Source organism: Schistocerca nitens, chromosome 4, assembly GCF_023898315.1.
Source record: "Schistocerca nitens isolate TAMUIC-IGC-003100 chromosome 4, iqSchNite1.1, whole genome shotgun sequence".
NCBI classification, from domain to species: Eukaryota; Metazoa; Arthropoda; class Insecta; order Orthoptera; family Acrididae; genus Schistocerca; species Schistocerca nitens.
In genome coordinates this window covers 547,843,939-547,865,259 of record NC_064617.1, presented here as the reverse complement: position 1 = coordinate 547,865,259, position 21,321 = coordinate 547,843,939, and the positions used below count along the sequence as shown (strand labels likewise).

The following is a 21,321-nucleotide window of genomic DNA, read 5'->3' as shown; positions in this document are numbered from 1 at the left end:
CTCTGGGAAATTTTATGAGAATGCATTTCCTGATGACATTGCTAAATTTTTACTGTTCTAGAAACTTTTTTTATTTTAACATAGTCTTAAGAAAATAACTTTATTTTCATCTGCCCAAACTGTAACTCTGTCACAGGTTCTAACATGAGATAATTTGGATTTAATTTGATGCATAATGCACCACTTCTGGATCAAGAGTTCAACAGCACCCATTAGCTTTTATTGTGAGAAATATTGCTAGATTTTTAATTAACCTGTTGTTATATATCTTGAGCAGCTTACCTATTTCTAAGATAACAAAAAATTTAATTTCTGAGTGTTATTTGATGTGCAGAAATGTTATCATAAGCAAGCTGGTGAACGAAGAAGAGCAATACAAAAAAAGAACCTACCTCAACTGCTGTAATTATATTCCGATAGTGAGAGGGATTTCTTTTGTGAGGTAAAGACTGAATTACTGAAATAAACTTCATTTGGTATCATCTGCTGTAATGGCCATATTATTATCATGTCAAAATGTACAGAAGTGTAACGCACAACAAATAAAATACTGCATTAACACCTATGACTGTAAAATATGTAAACAAATAAAATACTCTGTTAATGTCTATGACTGTAAGAAAAGTAAACAAACAAAACCACAGTGCTCAACAAAAGTTCACACAGGGCATCAAGCTGCATGAAACTGAAGCGTAATTCAGCAATGACGTATTGTTGTAGTGGGGACGTAAGTTTATCAGCCACAGCTGGCTGCTGCAGCTACGGTTTTCATAACATTGCTTGATCTGTGCTTTGCCTCCCTCATGAACCTCATACCACTTCTTTCTTTGTAACTATAGACCTTAAATTAATTTTGAACAAATTGTAGTCATAGTGCTATTGTTATGAACCTGAAACCAAACCACCACCAAGTGATCAGAAGGTGTCACTGTCATCTCAACAAAAATTGTTTGTCTTTTCCATTCGGAGGTTCTAAAAAGATTATAGAACAGTGTGCATCAAAAGGGTCACATTTTCTGTCAAATGGGGGACTGATATACCTAGCATGACAATAAATTTGTCTCCTAGCCTTCTCAGTGTACCAGGTTTTGGTCAACAGTGGCATGTCTCCTTGCCCTAAGTATGTATATGGACATGTAAAAAATCTGCTCGCCAAGCAGCGGCAGGATAACACACACACAAAAAGCTTTAACTTTTACAAGTTTTTGGAGCCAATGGCTCCTTCTTCTGGCAGAAGAGTTGAAGGGGAAGGAAGTGGGGTGAAGGAAAAGGACTGGAGAGGTTTAGGGGAAGGGACACAGTTCAGAAAAGTCACCCAGAACCCTAGGTCAGGGGAGACTTTCTGGGCGTGATGAGGAGGAAAGGCATTGTTGGGGACTACACCAGATGAGATTTGAAAACCTTAGAGCTTAAAGTGGAAGACAGGATAATATACTAGACACGGATTACTAATAAAACAGTCTGCACAAGTTAATAAGACAGAAAAGCTAAGTGCGTTGTATATAACAGAGGTGGGAGGGGGTACAGGAAAAATAGACAGGTCAGAAAATGAATGGTGTAGGAAACTAAAGTGCAGTTAAGAAATGAGTACTTACTGTGAACAATGCTGAGATGGAAGGAATTAACAAAAATTAAGGCCGGATGGTGCCCAGAACCAAGTACATGTTGTAGCACTAGTTTCCATCTGTGGAGTACTGAGAAACAGGTGTCTAGGGGAAGAATCCAGATGGCACATATAGTGACACAGGCACTGAGGTCATGACTGTCACGTTTTAGAGCATGCTCTGCAACAAGATATTGTGTGTTGCTGACATAAACACTCTGCTTATGCCCATTCATCCTAGCTGATAGCTGGGTGTTTATATAACAGCTGTCGTTTCACAAGTGGCTCCTCCCTTTGATAGTGTGTGTTTTACGAGGTACAGGGCCGAAAGAGGTGGTGGTAGGAGGGTGCATAGGGCAAGTCTTGCTGCGGGGATGGACAGAGGGGTGGGAGAAATAGGGTAGGGAGATGAGTGCAGAAGGAGCATAGGGTCTGATAAGTATATTGCGGATAATGTGAGGGTGACGAAAGCTATTCTAGGTGTGATGGGCAAAGTCTCAGACAGAATGCATCTCACTTCTGGGCTTGATTTTAGGAAGTCATGGCCTTGTCTAAGTAGCTGATTAATACATTCAAGATCAGGATAATACAGTGTGACAAGTGGTGTGCTCTGACTTGTTTGGAGGGATCAGCAGCAGCAGGATTGGATGTGTTCCTCCTAAAAACCTCAGGCCCCTCACAAAGACTTACACCTCAATCCATAGAACTTCTTATCCCACCCAAACCACACACCACACCTTTTACCTTCTTCCTAAGATCCACAAACCCAATCATCCTGGCTGTCATATAGTTTCTGGCTTCAAAACACCATCCAAATGCATATCTGCCTTAACTGATCAACAGCTGTATCCCATAGTACAAAGACTTCCCTCCTATATTAAAGATACAATTATTTCCTAGATTGTCTGAAATTCATGCCCGTCCTACTCCAACCACACACCTTGCTTGTCACCATTGATGCCATCTCCCTCTATATCAACATCCCCCACATACATGGCTGTCTGTCTGCTGCTGAATATTTCCTCAGTCAACACCCATGTGTTTCTGAACCTGTGACATCCTTCTTGCTCATCATAATCAATTGTTTACTTACCTTACTTCACCTTTGATAGGCAGACATCAGACATACAAACAGATCAGGGGTGTGAACATGGGAACCAGGATGGCTCTTGCTACGTCGACATTTTCATGGGTCACTTGGAGGGGCTTTCCTGGGATTCATAAGCCTCCAGCCCTCTGGTTTGGTTTAGATACATTGATGACATCTTTTCTAAATGGATTGATGGTGAGGCTGACCTGTTAAAATTGCTGTAATCTCTAAATACCCTCTCCCAATTAAATTTCACATGATCCTATTCCGAATCCCATCCCACTTTTCTTGATGTTGATCTCATCCTCACAGAAGGCCAGCTATACACTTCCGTTTACATTAAAACTAGTAGAAAATAACAGTACTTATGTTTTGACAGTTGCCATCTTTCCATGTCAAACATTCCCTCCCATACAGCCTTGGCATCTGAGGCAAACATATCTGTTTGGATGCAGGCTCTTTACATTAATACACCATCACTCTCACCTCAGCCTTCACTCGATGTAATTATGCCAACAGCCTAGTTCAAAAGCAGATTTACCAGGCTGTCACATCCAATCCTGGTGCTGCTGATCACTCCAAACACAATGTTGGAGCACACCACTTTTCACCCTCTATTATCCTGGTCTTGAATATATCAATCACCTACATCGACAAGGCTGTGACTTCCTAAAATCAAGCCCTGGAAAGAGATATATTCTGTCTGAGATTTTGCCCACCACACCTAGAATAGCTTTTCGTCACCCTCCCAATCTCTGCAATATCTTTGTCAGGCCCCATGCTCCTTCTGTACCCATCTCCCTACCCTATTATTGCTCTAACACCCGTGACCGTCCCCACTGCATTCTTGTCCTATGTACCCTCCTACCGCCACCTATTCCAGCCCTGTAACTGTTAAACCATATATTGTCAAAGTGAGAGCCACCTGTGGAACGACATGTCATATATCAGCTTTTGTATGAACACTGCTCAGCCTTTTACATCGGCATGAGTACCACCCAGTTATCAGCCAGGTTGAATGGGCATAGGCAGAGGGTTTATGCCTGCAACACACAATATCTTCATGCAGAGCATGCTCTAAAACATGACAGTCATGACCTCGGTGCCTGTGTCGCAATACGCGCTGTCTGGGTTCTTCCCCCCAGACACCAGTTTCTCAGAACTCCACAGACAGGAACTAGTGCTACAACATGTGATTGGTCCTTGGCACCACCTGGCCTTAATTTATGTTAATTCCTTCTGTTGTGTCGATTCCCTAAGGTCTCGACACAATGAGTGGCTAGGTGCACGCGAAACTAACGCAGACGGGCGTAAATTCTGAAACAGGAGACTGGATGAAAAACTATAAAGAAAAGAACGTATTGGGTAGATTACTTAACTTTTAATGTAGTCTTGTTCTTGTTGAAATACATCTCTTGCATAGTAGTAAGCAATTAGCAATGATACACATGGCGCCTTGCTAGGTAGTAGCGATGGACTAGCTGAAGGCTATTTAATCTGTCTCTCGGCAAATGAGAGGAAGACGTGATACGTGTGGTCGCAAGCTATGACGTCCGTACAACTGGGGCGAGGTCATGTCCGTGTCTTGTGACCTGCCTTGTGGTGGCGCTAGGATTGCGAGTACACAGTGGCGACACGCGGGTCCGACATGTACTACAGGACCGCGGCCGATTTAAGTTACCACCTAGCAAGTGTGGTGTCTAGCGGTGACACCACATTCCTCCCCCGCAAATCGGCGAACGGTCGTGAGATAAGGCTTCCGCCCGCCGTGGGGAGGACCCCATGTTGACGTATGCGATGAGGTGGGGAGCCTAACAACAGGCGAGGCTGTGCCACCCGCACCCGGCCATTCGGTCCGAGGGGAGCTAGGAAACGCCTGCAAACCTAGTCCAGGGTGCACGTCAACATGAGGTGTATGCGCACGTAATGATATAAGAGGAGCCGCGGGGTCGACCTCCATGTGGTCGGAGCACCCGACGGGCGAAGACGACATCTGGTCCGGAGCGGGCAAGAGGTCCATGGCGGAGGACGGCTGGTCACGGGAAGCAAGCGGCGGCGCGTGACCCAGGGAGGCGCGAGGCGGCTGCAGCGAAGCGTCCGCTGCTGGCGGCGCCGGCGGCGGCTGCGGCGGCGCGACGCCATGAGGCAAAATGGAAGGCATCGTCGGTAACACCTGGGGATGAGGCGAGCCAGTAGATGGGTCCCCAGGGCGCTGACCGGACGGCTCCGTCGCTGAAAGCAGACGGGGAGCGGCAGAACCCAGGCGACGACAGAGGCGCAGCTGATTGAGATGCCGACGCACCTCACCAGAGGCCCCCAAAACCAAATACATCGCGCGGCCGAGGCAGCGAAGAATGCGCCCTGCGAGCCAACGCCGTGAACCGCGATAGTTGCGAAAATAGACAACGTCGCCAGGAGCAAAAGCAGGAGTCTGCCGCTGCACAGGAACCTGATGTGGCGGATGCAGCAAAGACATCAGAGTTCGATGAGGACGACTATGGAGCAACTCAGCCGGCGAGCGACCATCGCGGGGCTGAGAGCGATATGAGGACAAAAAGAGCAACAAAGCGTCCTCCCGAGAATGCGACTCTTTCAACTTCAACATCTGTGACTTGAAAGTCCGGACCAATCGTTCCGCGGCACCGTTTGACTGAGGCGAAAACGGCGCGGATGTCAGATGTTGAATACCATTGGCCTTGCAGAACGACCGAAATTCTGCGGACATGAATTGTGGGCCATTGTCGGAAACAATAGTCTGCGGAAGACCTTCAAGGCAAAAGATAGCAGACAAGGCTTGGATGGTGGCAGAAGACGTCGTGGAAGACATCCGGACAACAAAAGGAAAATTACTGAAAGCATCGACCACAACCAACCATCGAGCATTCCAGAACGGACCAGCAAAATCGATGTGCAATCGTTGCCAAGGGGAAGTGGCTTTCGGCCAAGCAAAGAATTTCCGCGGCGGTGCGGATTGTTGTTCGGCACACGCCACGCAAGAGGAGCACATATTCGCAATCGCAGCATCGATTCCGAACCAAGTACAGTGCTGTCGAGCAAGTTGTTTCGTTCGCACTATACCCCAATGTCCTTGGTGAAGAAGCCGTAAGACAGAGGACTGTAACGAACGTGGGACTACGACTCGGGATTGATCATTATCGGAACGCAACAACAAAACACCACGTCGGACAAAAAGTCTCTCCTTGTGAGCAAAAAATCTGCGAACCAAAGGATCCTCGATCCGTGACTTTGACAAGGGCCATTGCGTAGCAACAAAACGCAAAACAGAAGCAAGGACAGGGTCAGCAGCTGTGGCTGTAGCTACACGACGAAAATCAATCGGAAACGATGTGACCACGTCATCGGCTTCCGAATCAATGAACATGCAAGCAAGTTCGGAAGAATCGAATGCTTTATCCTCAGCAACAGGCAAACGGGACAACGCATCAGCGTTTCCGTGCTTAGCAGTGGACCGATACAAGATATCGTAGCGGTACTGCGAGAGAAAAAGTGACCAGCGAATGAATTTCTGCGCTGTACGTGGAGGTACAGGCTTGTTCGGATGAAAAAGTGATGTCAAAGGTTTGTGGTCCGTGATGATTGTAAAGTGACGACCATACAAGAAATCGTGAAACTTTGTTACACCAAACACAAGAGCCAAAGCTTCCTTCTCTATTTGGGAATAATTTCTTTGCGCAGTTGAGAGCAATTTTGACGCAAAGGCAATAGGGCGATCATGCGAACCATCTTTGTGCGCAAGCACAGCACCGATCCCGAAATCCGATGCATCTACCATCAACAAAAGGGGTTTTCGGGGATCGAATGGCGTAAGGCAAGTATTTGAAAGTAACGCCGATTTCAACTGGCGAAAGGCGCGTTCGCATTCCGTCGTCCAGACGAACGGAACACCTTTACGGCGTAAGCGATGAAGCGGAGCTGAAATGGAAGAAGCATTGCGCACAAATCGATGATAATAATTTACCTTACCCAGCACACCCTGTAGCTGTTTTAAGTTCTGCGGTGACGGCAAGTCCTGAATGGCACGAAGGTGCTCTGGACTCGGATGTATTCCTTGGGCATTTATGACATGCCCCAGGTACGGTAAGTCACGAGCAAAAAACACACATTTGTCCTTTCTCAAGCGAAGACCATTCTGACGCAATACCTGAAATAATGTCCGGAGATTCTGCAAATGTTCGGCTTCTGTCTTTCCTGAGATCACAATATCGTCCAGATAGTTCGCAGCCGTAGGGACCGACGCACAAATAGTTTGTAAATATTGCTGAAATAAAGCAGGGGCGGATGCACACCCGAATGGCAGTCTTTTGAAGCGATACAAGCCAAGATGCGTGTTGACCACTAAGACGCGCTGGGATTCTTCGTCCACAGGTATTTGCAAGTACGCATCTGCTAGGTCCAATTTTGAAAAATATTTTCCCGGGCACAGTTTGTCAAAAAGATCTTCCGGGCGGGGCAAAGGAAAAGTAGCAGTCACAAGTTGTGGATTCACAGTGGCCTTGAAGTCCACGCAAAGTCTCAGTTTTCCGGAAGGTTTTGGCAAAATGACTAAGGGTGAGGCCCAGAGAGAAGCCTGCACACGTTCAATTACACCTTGAGATTCTAAATCGTGCAATGTTCTTGCGACCTCATCACGCAATGCGTGGGGAACATTGCGCGCTCTGAAAAATTTCGGTTGCGCGTTATCTTTCAGTTCCAAATGCGCTTCATAGTTCTCAGCGCAACCAAGGCCCGGTGCAAAAATGTCTGCAAATTCTTCACAAAGACTAGAAACACTGGCGGAAGGCACAGTCTGATTCACTGATAGGACCTGATTTACAATAGACATATTAAACAATTGAAACAAATCTAAGCCAAACAAGTTCACTGCACTAGAGGAACGAAGAACATAAAATGACACAAGTTTTGTCTGTCCCTTGTATGTTGCAAGAAGGCTGCACTGTCCTAACACAGGTATATGCTGTCGTGAGTAACTAGTTAACGTAACATTTGCGGCACGCAATGGCGGTTGGCCCAGTTGTTTGTACGTGTCGTGATTGAGCAATGAAACTGCAGCTCCGGTATCGAGCTGGAATGGGATCACTTTTCCTGCAAAGTCTAAGTCCACAAAAAGTTTATTGTCTTGTTGACGACAAGAGCGACTGTCTCGTGCAATTTGAACTGATACAGGTCCAGAAGCACTTGCAACTTTACGGGATTTCCGGCGACGTCGACGCACACTGTGGGTGGGACGAACACAGTCACTGTTAGCTAAAGTGTCACTGGACGGGTGGGAATGAACGACATGAATGTCCACGGGCGAAGGTCCACGAGCCTGATTGTCCTGGGTGCGATTCCGGCGCGAAGCAAAGGGCCTGGAATTATTGCGAGTGTCTGATCTAAGCTTTTTCTGGCAAACACTTTGTACATGTCCTTTCTTGTGACAGTAAAAGCAAATAGCTTGGCGTGACGGGCAATGTTCACGCGAATGTCTAGTGGCACACCGCGGGCATGATTTCACTGCATTTGCTTGCTTACGCGGCGCACGTGGTTGCAAGCTAGGCGGCCGCAGCGAAGTCGGGCGCGAGGGCCGCTTAGCGTCCCTTGCAGCGGGCCGGGCGGGCCGATTAATGTGACACACTGCTGGCGAAGTTTCAAATGATTCCTGAGCAAAGTCAAGTGTGTCTTGCCTGTCCAATATGTCTATCACTTGTTGCAGGGAGGGATTAACTAGCTTCAAAATCTGTTCCCTTATGCGAACATCAGAAACGTTCTGTGCAATTGCATCACGCACCATAGTATCTGAATATGGGAGGCCACATTCACAGGCAAACGCACAGTCTCTCGTAAGTCCTTGCAAAGTTGCAACCCACTCCCTATTAGTCTGACCGGCCGTACGTTTTGTACGAAAAAACGTATACCGTTTTGCAACAACATTAACTGTTTCTTTGAAATAGGCATCTAAAGCCGACAAAATTTCCTCGTAGGTCAGAGTTGCTACGTCGCGTCGGGGAAACAATTTCACTATCACCCGGTAGGTAGACACACCGACACAAGAAAGCAAAAACGGCTGCCGCTCTTTACCTTGAATTCCATAAGCAGTGAGGTGGAAGTTGAACTGATCGGCCCACTCAGTCCAGCTCTCGTTATGGGCCTCAAAGGGCCTAAATGGCGGTGCGACAGCGGTGTGTGGCTGCGGTAGCGATGAAACGGCTGCCGCCGCATCGGTTTGCAGCGCACGTTGACCCTGGACGAGCTGTCCAAGGGCTTCCAATAACGCCTGCGTCTGCTGATTCTGCAAGCGAAAAAATTCGGACAGTACATCTGGAGAATGCGGCGAAGCCATGACACAAGCAAATTAGAGCAAGTATAACACAAAGACTGCAACGTGGGCGCGGCATCACTCCTCGGCGCCAAAATATTGTTGTGTCGATTCCCTAAGGTCTCGACACAATGAGTGGCTAGGTGCACGCGAAACTAACGCAGACGGGCGTAAATTCTGAAACAGGAGACTGGATGAAAAACTATAAAGAAAAGAACGTATTGGGTAGATTACTTAACTTTTAATGTAGTCTTGTTCTTGTTGAAATACATCTCTTGCATAGTAGTAAGCAATTAGCAATGATACACATGGCGCCTTGCTAGGTAGTAGCGATGGACTAGCTGAAGGCTATTTAATCTGTCTCTCGGCAAATGAGAGGAAGACGTGATACGTGTGGTCGCAAGCTATGACGTCCGTACAACTGGGGCGAGGTCATGTCCGTGTCTTGTGACCTGCCTTGTGGTGGCGCTAGGATTGCGAGTACACAGTGGCGACACGCGGGTCCGACATGTACTACAGGACCGCGGCCGATTTAAGTTACCACCTAGCAAGTGTGGTGTCTAGCGGTGACACCACACCTTCCATCTCAGCATTTGTACTCATTTCTTAAACCCACTTTAGTTTTTTGCACCTTTTGTTTTCTGACCTGTCTATTTTTCACTGTCCCGCCTCCCACCTCTGTTACATACAATGCACTTAGCTTTCCACTCTTATTAAGTAGTGCATGATGCTTTAGTAGTAATCTCTGTCTTGCATATTACCCTGTCTTTCAATTTAAGCTTTAAGGTTTTCAAATCTTGTCTAGTGCTGTCCTCAACAATCAGTCTTTCCTTCTCATCCTGTCTGGTAAGTCTCCATTGACCTGCGGTTTTGGGTGGCTTTTCTGAACTATACCCCTTTCTCTAAACCTCTCCAGTCCTTTTCCTTCACCCTTCTTCCTTCCCCTTAAACTCTTCTGCCAGAAGAGGTGCCACTGGCTCCACACGCTTGTAAAAGTTAAAGCTTTTGGTGCGTGTGTTCTCCTGCCGCTGATTGCTGAGTAGAATTTTTATCTATCCATTTACATTACATTTTCAATAATTGATTACTTTTATGTTGTGTGTACGTGTGTGTGTGTGTGTGTGTGTGTGTGTGTGTTGTTGTTGTTGTTGTTGTTGTTCCCCCCACCCCCACCCCCCACCCCAAAAAAAAAATCTCTTCTTTCTGCAGTGATCTCTGTATAAATATGCTTCATGGAGAGTAATTCACAGGTTTATGGACATACTAATAACATTATTTATGTTGTATCTGACACTGTCAGAATTGTTGTTGGTTCAGTGATACACACCGGTGCTGCATGCTGCATACTCCTGAGAATATACAGGAGCCTTATTGTCCATTCCATTATCCTCATTTTGCTTTTGTTGATTTTCACCTTATATGGTGCTTAACCAGCACCATAATGTCTGATAAAGCATACACTTATGTTAAATCATCTTCAACTGATTCATTCATTATATTTGTCCTCCTCACGTGAATGTATCGTTTAAATCGTTTGGTGTTATTAGCCTCACTAGATTCAAATTCTTGCAAAATGTGCCCCAGAGGTTTTGCACACAGACACCTCATTGGTTTTCAACATTCGCTGAAACAGACTTCTCCATTGTTTCATTTTGCAGATTCTCTTAATACCTTGTGACAAAGTTTACATAGCATAAAATTGAAGTAAAGTGTTATTCATGTTATGTGTGTGCAAAATCTGCCTGTCTACTTGAGTATACTTTGATTTTCAAGGGCTTACCATAGACTGGGTAATATCCATAACAGTGTAAATTTAACAGGTTCCTTGTTTCATGCTAATGAGACTACATATGAGAAAAGATCAATTAGATCCATCCATAGTTGTGTTGTTGTTGCTGTTGTTGTGGTTTTCAGTCCAGAGACTTGGTTGATGCAGCTCTGCATGCTACTGTATCCTATGCAAGCTTCATCTCCGAGTAACTACTGGACCCTACATCCCACTGAATCTGTTTATTGTATTCATGCCTTAGTCTCCCTCTATGATATTTACCCTCTGCACTTCCCTCCAGTATTAAATTGATGATCCCTTGATGCCTCAGAACATGTCCTTCCAACCGATCCCTTCTTCTAGTCAAGTTGTGCCACAAATTCCTCATCTCCCTAATTCTATTCAGTACCTCCTCATTAGTTATGTTATCTACCCATCTAATCTTCAGCATTCTTCTGTAGCACCACATTTTGAAAGCTTCTATTCTGTTCTTGTCCAAACTATTTATCGTCCATGTTTCACTTCCATACATGGCTACACTCCATACAGATACCTTCAGAAACGACTTCCCGACACTTAAATCTATACTTGATGTTAAAAAATTTCTTTTCTTCAGAAATGCTTTCCTTGCCATTGACAGTCTACATTTTATATCCCCTCTAACTTGATCATCATCATTTATTTTCCTCCCCAAATAGCAAAACTCTTTTACTACTTTAAGTGTCTCATTTCCTAATCTAATTCTCACAGCATCACCTGATTTAATTCGACTACATTCCATTATCCTCATTTTGCTTTTTTTGATGTGCATCTTATATCCTCCTTTCAAAACACTGTCCATCCTGTTCAGCTGCTCTTCCAGGTCCTTTGCTGTCTCTGGCAAAATTACAATGTCATCGGCAAACCTCTAAGTTTTTATTTCTTCTTCATGGATTTTAATTCCTACTCCAAATTTTTCTTTTGTTTCCTTTACTGCTTGCTCAGTATACAGATTGAATAACATCGGGGATAGGGCTACAACCCTGGCTCACTCCTTTCTCAACTACTGCTTCCCTTCATTCCCCTCGACTCTTATGACTGCCATCTGGTTTCTGTCCAAATTGTAAATAGCTTTTCGATCCCAGAATTTGACCCCCGACACCTTCAGAATTTGAAGAGAGTATTCAAGTCAACGTTATCAAAAGCTTTCTTTTAAGTCTATAAATGCTAGAAACGTAGGTCTGCCTTTCCTTAAACTATCTTCTAAGATAAGTCGTGGGGTCAGTATTGCCTCACGTGTTCCAGTATTTTACAGAATCCAAACTGATCCTCCTCGAGGTCGGCTTCTACCAGTTTTTCCATTTGGCTATAAACAATTCATGTAGTAGTTTGCAGCCGTGACTTATTAAACTGATAGTTCGGTAATTTTCACACCTGTCAACACTTACTTCGTTTGGGATTTGAATTATTATATTCTTCTTGAAGTCTGAGGGTATTTCTCCAGTCTCATACATCTTGCTCACTAGATGGTAGAGTTTTGTCAGGGCTGGCTCTCCCAAGGCTATCAGTAACTCTACTGGAATGTTGTCTACGCCCGGGGCGTTGTTTCGACTTCATGCAGTATCATATCTCCTACTTCATCGTCATCTACGTCCTCTTCCATTTCCATGATCTTGCCCTCAAGTACATTGCTCTTGTATAGACTGTCTATATACTCCTTCCACCTTTCTGCCTTCCCTTCTTTGCTTAGAACTGGTTTTGCATCTGAGCTCTTGACATTCATACAAGTGGTTCTCTTTTCTTCAAAGGTCTCTTTATTTTTCCTGTAGGCAGTATCTATCTTACCTCTAGTGATATATGCCTTACATTTGTCCTCTAGCCATCCCCCTAAGGATTTCTACTAGCCCTCGTCTTTTTACCTACTTTATCCTCTGCTACCCTCACTATTTCATCTCTCAAAGCTACCCATTCTTCCTCTACTGTATTTCTTTCCCCCATTCTTGTCAATCGTTCCCAAATGCTCTCTCTGAAACTCTCTACAACCTCTGGTTCTGTCAGTATACCCAGGTCCCATCTCCTTAAATTGCCACCTTTTTGCAGTTTCTTCACTTTTAATCCACAGTTCATAACCAATAGATTCTGCCCGAGTTCACACCTGCCCTTGAAAATGTCTTACAATGTGAAACCTGGTTCCTAAATCCCTGTCTTACCATTATATAATCTATCTGAAACCTTCCAGAGTCTTCAGGCCTCTTCCATGTATACAAACTTCTTTCATGATTCTTGAACCAAGTGTTGGCTATGATTAAGCTATGCTGTGTGCAAAATTCTACCAGGCAGCTTCCTCTTTCATTCCTCACCCCATTCCATATTCACCTACTACTTTTCCTTCTCTACCTTTTCCTACTGTCAAATTCCAGTCACCCATGACTTAAAATTTCGTCGCCCTTCACTATCTGAATAATTTCTTTTCTCTCATCATACATTTCATCAATCTCTTTGTCATCTGCGGAGCTGGTTGGCATATAAATTTGTACTACTGTAGTAGGCGTGGGCTTCGTGTCTATCTTGGCTGCAATAATGCATTCACTATGCTGTTTGTAGTAGCTTACCCATGCTCCTATTTTTTGTATTCAGTATTAATCCTACTTCTGCAGTACCCCTATTTGATTTTGTATTTATAACCCTGTATTCACCTGACCATAAGTCTTGTTCCTCCTGCCACCGAACTTCACTAATTCCCACTATATCTAACTTTAACCTCTCTGTTTCCCTTTTTAAATTTTCTGACCTATCTGCCCGATTAAAGGGCCTGACATTCCACGCTCCGATCTGCAGAATGCCAAGTTTCTTTCTTCTAATAACAACGTCCTCCTAAGTAGTCCCTGCTCGGCGATCTGAATGGGACACTATTTTACCTCCTGAATATTTTACCCAAGAGGATACCATCATCATTTAACTACACAGTAAAGCTGCATGCCCTTGGGAAAAATTATGGCTGTAGTTTCCCCTTGCTTTCAGCCATTCGCAGTACTAACACAGCAGGTCTGTTTTGGTTAATGTTACAAGGCCAGATCACTCTGTCATCCAGACTGTTGCCCCTGCAAATACTGCTGCCCCTCTTCAGGAACCACACGTTTGTCTGGCCTCTCCATTGTGGTTGCACCTACAGCACAGCTATCTCTATCACTGAGACAAGCCTCCCCACCAACGGCAAAGCCATGGTTCATGGGAGGAGGTCCATCATTATACAAGTGTCAGATGTTGACTGTTTAGGTTAAAGCTGTCACTTTTTTCTGGAACACATGATGTAATTGTGACTGTTTCCAGGAAACCATTCCATAAGCCACCTAGGAAAAAAATTGTAGGGTGAATCAATTTTCTTCCAGCTTTATGTTTATTCTTCACGTAAAGCTGGAAGAAAAGTGATAGTTAGATTTCAGCTCCATCTGTTACAGGGAACAAAAAACTACTAACATATTCAGTTATATTCCCTGTAAGTATTTTTCTAAATGGCTATACTAAAAAAATATACATGTAACAACTGTTTAATTGATTTACAATTCAGATTGGCTCTGTAGCTAAAAATGTAGATATTGCAAAATACGGATTATTATACATTATGTATATTTAACAATGTTGTAGAATATAATGTATTACTGTGTAGTCTCAAGGTTTTGTGACATTTCAGTGAATTTTTCAGCTCACCATTTAACCCTACAGTATAATGTGTTTCAGATATAATTTCTTTTCAGGCAATTATCCATGCTTCATCTCTACCAGTGTCAATCATTATTGTGGGTGTTGGGAATGCCGATTTCACAGCTATGAACGAGTTGGATGCTGATACGGTTCCACTCATGGTTAATGGTATTAAGGCTGAGAGAGACATTGTGCAGTTCGTACCATTTCGAAATTTCCAAAGCATAAGGAATCCAACATTGGCAAAAGCATATCTTGCAAAAGAAGTGTTAGCTGAAATTCCTGACCAGGTAGTAGGTTTTATGAAGTCTCGAAACATAGCACCGAAGCCACGTCCTGCAATTGGGATTCATACCGGTGATGTTGGTTCTGTTGTGCAGTGACTGACTCTTGTTAACATGCTCTTAAAGTTGTGTAGTCTTCTATCACTTAGGATAAGAATATCCTGAACATTTCATGGTATTTGTGAAATTTTTGTGAATCCATTGTCTGTGATTGTAGAACTACAGAGAAATAATCATTTCTTAGCTGAAATTATTGTCACTGAGCATAATCACAGTTTCTTTTAAATTAATAAATTTAGTATTACTTTCTAATTAACTGTATAAATCATTCCAGATAGAGATATAGGTCACAAGTATCTAAATTATTTATTGATTAATATGTCATAATATTAGTAACATCAAGATTAGGTATTTAATAAAATCAGAAATAATTTATGAGGGATATGTAGAACTCCAAAGAAATATGTGCTGTAATGATTCTTACTATTTAACACCAAGACTTCAAATGTTTTGTAGATACAAAAACATAGTCTTTTGAGACTGCTACTGTTTTTATACTCTTTGACTCTCTCTACTTGCTGCCTAGAGGACCAAAGTGTTACCCGAAGAATGTATTTATATATTATATATGAACTTAATTCTGAGGTAAGTCATTGTAATGTCCATTTATATATGATGCGCATGTTTGGTATTACTTTAATATTCCCGATGTTCTGTACCATTTTCAAGTTCTGCCAGAACTGAACAGAGTATTGTGATGTGCTTTTAGTAAAATCTTGAATGTAACAACTAGAACTGTGAGTGAAAAATAACTACTTTCCATTATATAGCCAAAATAAGGCAGCCTTAGTTATTTTTCTCTCGGTAGCAAAATCTGCTTTGGTGGTACAATGATCCTGAATCATCATGCACAAATTCAAATTCTAATGAAACACTACTGCTAATTTCAGTAGATGTCCAGAAGTTCCTCTGTTCGTTTCTCTGATAAACATAACTGCCAGATAATGTGCCTTATGGCAAGGCATTCTAATCATGTTAACTTGAAAGCTGCACCAGGGCTTACACATTGCTTATCTCCATGAGCAATTATGAACAGCATGCCTATAAATTTATATTGTGTTTTTATCATGTTATTGTTATGAAATGTTGTTCATTTATCTTTTATCATGCAGATTTATGATTGCTTGTATCTAAGGTACTCAGTGAGAAGTTGATATGTTTAGCTTATTATTGTACATGCTCAGGTAATGCACTAAAATTTCTGAAGCACACTTAGATGCAATGCATATTATCAAGGAAGTGCTGAGAAGATGCAGTACCGTCATAAAGGAATACTTCCCAGATGGTTAGGAAAGGAACAGTGAAACTTGTAAGTCAGTTAAACTGTGTTTCATTATTATTACTATTATTATTATTATTATTATTATATTATTAACAATGTGCCATTAATAAGTGTGCCTTGAATGAAAATTACTCTTCATAAGCTGTACAAATGAACAGATATAAAGACATAAAGAATCTACTGAAGGTAATAGGTATGGGGATCACTATCTATTGTTTATTTAATTTGTGGTTTCTTTTATGGCAGAAACCGATAAAAGAAAAACCGCCATAAGCAAGAAGAAACATAACATACAAAAGAAATGTGACAAAGTATAACAAAGTGTTGTTTAGTTAATTTTAGCTTTTCACTGTAAAATATGCACCAACAAAGTTAAATTCCATAGCAAACAGTGCCTGTACATTGTGAAGTAAATGGTTGTGTTTATAACTTATTTTGTGTGTTTACATTTGTCTGACTGATGCTGGTTGTACTAGATGTGCTGTTTACATACAACAACAGCAGAGCATAAACACCAATAGACTGTTTATTATTTGTAGTGTGAGATGTTATTGATGAAAATTGAAGTGAATCATTGAATGACAGAGTGAAATACTCTGAAATGTTCACTACCTCTTTCTTGTTATGAGGGATGGTTTTATTATTATTGTTATTTGATGGGAACTGTACAGATACAGCTGCTCAAACATAGTGAAACTGGAGCTATTGTTGTGCTGTAGCAGGTTTTTTTTTTTTTTTTTTTTTTTTTTTTTTTTTTTTTTTTTTTTGTGTGTGTGTGTGTGTGTGTGTGTGTGTGTGTGTGTGTGTGTGTGTGTGTGTGTGTGTGTGTGTTAGTTATTGAGTTATTAATAATATTATTATTTTCTCTAGCTCCCCTCCTCACCGTTTTCTTGCATGACATACATCACAGGAGATCCAATCAATTTCATAAATCAATTTAATTATTTATGCAAGGATAGGTCACCACTCACCACATAAATGGCACTCAGTGGCAAATGGGGCATGTAGAAAGGACAATAAATGATGAGCTTTTGGATAAAGTAATTTTTTAGAAGTTACTAGGCCAAGAGACAGACTTTTCTAGAAATGTATTGTCATTTCTACATGCTTGTCTTTTGCTCAGTGCCTCTTCTTTTCAGAAAGTATTGATATATTTTCATATCCATAATTACACTCCATCTTGAGTTTCCTACTATCTCTAATGAAACTGTACTTCCCATCAGTAAAGTCTGTGTGACTGTATTATTGCTTTTATAGGTGAAAGAGAGAACAGATTCTTGCTTTTCGAGGAGGAAACTATCATTAAAAAGTATGATATGGCAAGCTGTATCTTTGTGAAACAGTGAAAAATGTATTTATTTGTGTGTCATTCAAACACAAATACACTGTTTCTCACTCTAGTAGTAAGGTCAATTTGATGTGTTAATAATAGAGCATAACCTAGGTATGCACATTACATTAATACTTGTTCCTTAGATCATATTCCGTTTCACCTGCTTCATTTACTGCATTTTTATATTTTCTCCTTCCATCAGTTAAATTCACTATCTCTTGTGTTACCCAAGGACTTCTACTAGCCATCATCTTTTTACTTACTTGATCCTCTGCTGCCTTCAGTATCCTACCTCTCAAAGCTACCCATTCTTCTTCTACTGTATTCCTGTGGCCTGTTCTTGTCTGTAATTTCCTAATGCTCCCTGTGAAACTCAATACAACCACTGGTTCTTTCAGTTTATCCATGTCCCATTTTCTTAAATTCCTACCTTTTTGCAGTTTCTTCAGTTTCAATCTACATTTCAGAACCAGTAGATTGTGGTCAGAGTCCACATCTGCCCCTAGAAATGTCTTACAATTTAAAACCTGGTCCCTAAATGTCTGTCTAACCATTATATAATCAATCTGAAACTTTCTGGTGTCTCCAGATCTCTTTCACATCTTCTTTCATGGTTCTTAAACCAAGTGTTAGCTATGATTAAGTTATACTCTGTGCAAAATTCTACCAGGTGGCTTCCTCTTTCATTCCTTCCTGCAGTCCATATTTACTTACGATATTTCCTTCTCTTCCTTTTCCTACTGTCGAATTCCAGTCCCCCATGACCATTAAATTTTCATCTCCCTCAAGTATCAGAATAATTTCTTTTATCTCATCACACATTTCTTCAATCTCTTTCAGCTGCAGAGCTAGTTGGCATATAAACTTGTACTTCTGTGGTGGGTGTGGGCTTCATGTTTGTCTTAGCTACAATAATATGTTCGCTATGCTGTTCATGTAGCGTATCCACGTTAATACGTTTTTATTTGTTACTGAACCTTCTCGTGCATTACCCCTATTTGATTGTGTATTTACAACCCTATATTCACCTGACCAGAAGTTCTGTTCCTCCTGCTACCGGACATCACCAATTCCCTCTATATCTAACTTTGACCTAATTACAACGTATGTGGTGTTAAATTTGTGTTGTTTTTGTGCCTGTTGTGTTATCCTTAAACTACTTTGACTTGCTTTATTTCATAAATTACATAAATTATTCTCATCCATTCTGACAATGTAATCCATCTATAAGTCATGATCCCCCCCCCTCCGGTTGCAGTCAGTTCTGCATGGATAGCTTGTTTGCCTATCATAAATAGGGAACTCTCATTCCAAGTGTGGCATAAATACCACAAATTGAAGGTGCAGAGAAGATTTTGTTGTAGCTATAAAGGGTGTTCAATAAAGACTGGCACTAATGCTTGTACAACAAATTATTGTAAAAAATCACTCATACAGACTTGTGTCCCCCTCAAATTCTTCCCTCCAATGCAGTGCACTTGTCCCACCTCCTTTGCCATTTCTGGAAGATGTGGAGGAAGCCGTTCCTTGACATCCTCTAAACGCTTTCACTACATTGGTCTCATTGTCAGTTTGATGTCCATGAAGATCCCTTTTGGAGCCACGTCAGGACATTAAGGTGGATGGGATATTGTAGAGATGCATTTTTGTGCCAGGAACTCTATAGCGCCGGCCGTTGTGGCCGAGCGGTTCTAGGTGCTTCAGTCCGGCACCACGCTGCTGCTACGGTCAGAGGTTCGGGCATGGATGTGTGTGATGTCCTTAGGTTTAAGTAGTTCTAAGTATAGGGGACAGATGACCTCAAATGTTAAGTCCCATAGTGCTCAGAGTCAATTGAACCATTTTGAACTCTATAGCAACATGTGGCCTGGCATTGTTATGATGAAGCTCCCATTGTCCAATATATATGTAGGAAGGGGGGGGGGGGGGGGGGCACGCATGTGCCATCCCCTGGTAATCAGAATTGGTGACCATGACCTCGTTGGCTAAATTCTGTGTTTGTTACTTTTGTGGTGGGGGTTGACCATGTGGCACTCATTCTGTGGCTCCGCTTCATCTCTAGGTCATAACAATACACCAATGTCTCATCAGTAGTGATGATTATTTGCCACCAAGCATCAACTTCATCCTCAATGCATTGTTTCCAATAGTGGCACACATCAATACAAGCCAGAGTTTGCTGTGGCTTAAGCAGTCACGGTATCCATCGTGCACACACCCAAGACATTTGCAAATGCTCTTTTAAATTTGTGCCAATGCTCTGATATCCCAAGTATGTGTGCAAGCTGTGTCACAATGAGACGTGAGTCATCACAAATAATGGCACCTGCTCTATTGATTGTTGTTTCTGTTACAGCAGTAACAAGTGCAACTGCTCCTCCATGCAATTAAGCATTTTTCTGCCTATTTTGGAAAGCAGTATCTCAACAGAAACATGCTTGGCAAGGTATTGCAGAGTCTGCATAAGCTCTCTTCAGACTGTCATAGGTTTCAGTAGAAGTTTTCTTCAACAGAACACACAGCAGAAAGTTAACAAAAATTAAGCATGACGATGTTTAGACCTGATTATGAAATTAATAGAGGGAAACATTTCACGTGGGAAAAATATATCTAAAAACAAAGATGATGTGACTTACCAAACGAAAGTGCTGGCACGTCGATAGACACACAAACAAACACACAAAATTCAAGCTTTTGCAACAAAATGTTGCCTCATCAGGAAAGAGGGAAGGAGAGGGAAAGACACACACACATATCCATCCACACATATACAGACACAAGTAGACATCTCACAAGCAGACATATTTAAAAAAAAAGAAAATATGTCTGCTTGTGAGATGTCTGCTTGTGTCTGTATATGTGTGGATGGATATGTATGTGTGTGCGAGTGTATACCCGTCCTTTTTTCCCCCTAAGGTAAGTCTTTCCGCTCCCGGGATTGGAATGACTCCTTACCCTCTCCCTTAAAACCCACATCCTTTCGTCTTTCCCTCTCCTTCCCTCTTTCCTGATGAAGCAACAGTTTGTTGCGAAAGCTTGAATTTTGTGTGTGTGTTTGTGTTTGTTTGTGTGTCTATCGACCTGCCAGCGCTTTCGTTCAGTAAGTCACATCATCTTTGTTTTTAGATATATATATATAAAGTTTTACTGTATTCTGTCATTGCACCAAAAACAAACTCTTATTTTTATGAACCGAATCTTTGTTTTCTGTGATGTTGTCATGTGAAAAAATTGACTTGTTTGCCTATTATGCTGTAGTGTTATGCATCATTACTACCAAAATGTTAATATTCTCACCATCAGGGGAGCATTTTAAATGATATAACTTCCGACCACAGGAAAAAAATTAACAGACTGAACAAAATGAATGGTAATTTTATGTCATATGAATGTTCAACTGTTAGTAAATTCTGTTTCAAGCTTGTACAGATTAGTTGTCATGCTTAGTATTGAGTGATATGATAACAATACATTCACCATGAAAATTTAATAGCTTATGATCTGAGTGATATGTGCTCTCCATACCACAAGCTCTTTCTTTGGCAGTGTTTGATAGATACAAGTCTACATTACAGTGAACAGTTTCACATATTTTATGTATTGTCAGATGATGATGGTTAGAAAGGTACAGAACGTTTGCAGTCTCCTCTTGATTACAAGGTTTTCCTCTTTCTCCAAATGAATGACTTTATTTAGCATTAACATAACACTGTATTTTTGATTACAGAGTCATTGTTGCAACCCTTTGATGAATAATAGATAGCAGCAGTTACATACTAAAACAGTATTGTTGATGGGGCGTAATGTTTCAGCCTAGCAGTACTTGTTTTTACATGCCTTAACATTGACAGTCAGTTGAAACTGTAAATGATATTAAATTGTCATAATGTTTTAGCAGCAGAAA

The 21,321-nt window shown here is 41.9% G+C and overlaps 1 protein-coding gene across 4 annotated transcripts in view; it reads left to right on the top strand.

The window, feature by feature from the left end:
• Window positions 1-21,321, top strand: part of LOC126253005 (copine-8-like) — a 263,721-nt gene that overhangs the window by 190,866 nt on the left and 51,534 nt on the right. For 2 of the 4 annotated variants that reach the window (XM_049954053.1, XM_049954054.1), the window contains exon 10: window positions 14,512-16,111. The exons of 1 other annotated variant lie outside the window; for it this stretch is intronic. In XM_049954053.1, the coding sequence (XP_049810010.1) occupies window positions 14,512-14,841 (330 nt within the window). In that variant the 3' untranslated portion in view covers window positions 14,842-16,111. Of the gene's footprint in view, window positions 1-14,511; window positions 16,112-21,321 lie in introns of those variants that run through there. One more of the 4 variants, XM_049954055.1, reaches the window with a different exon arrangement.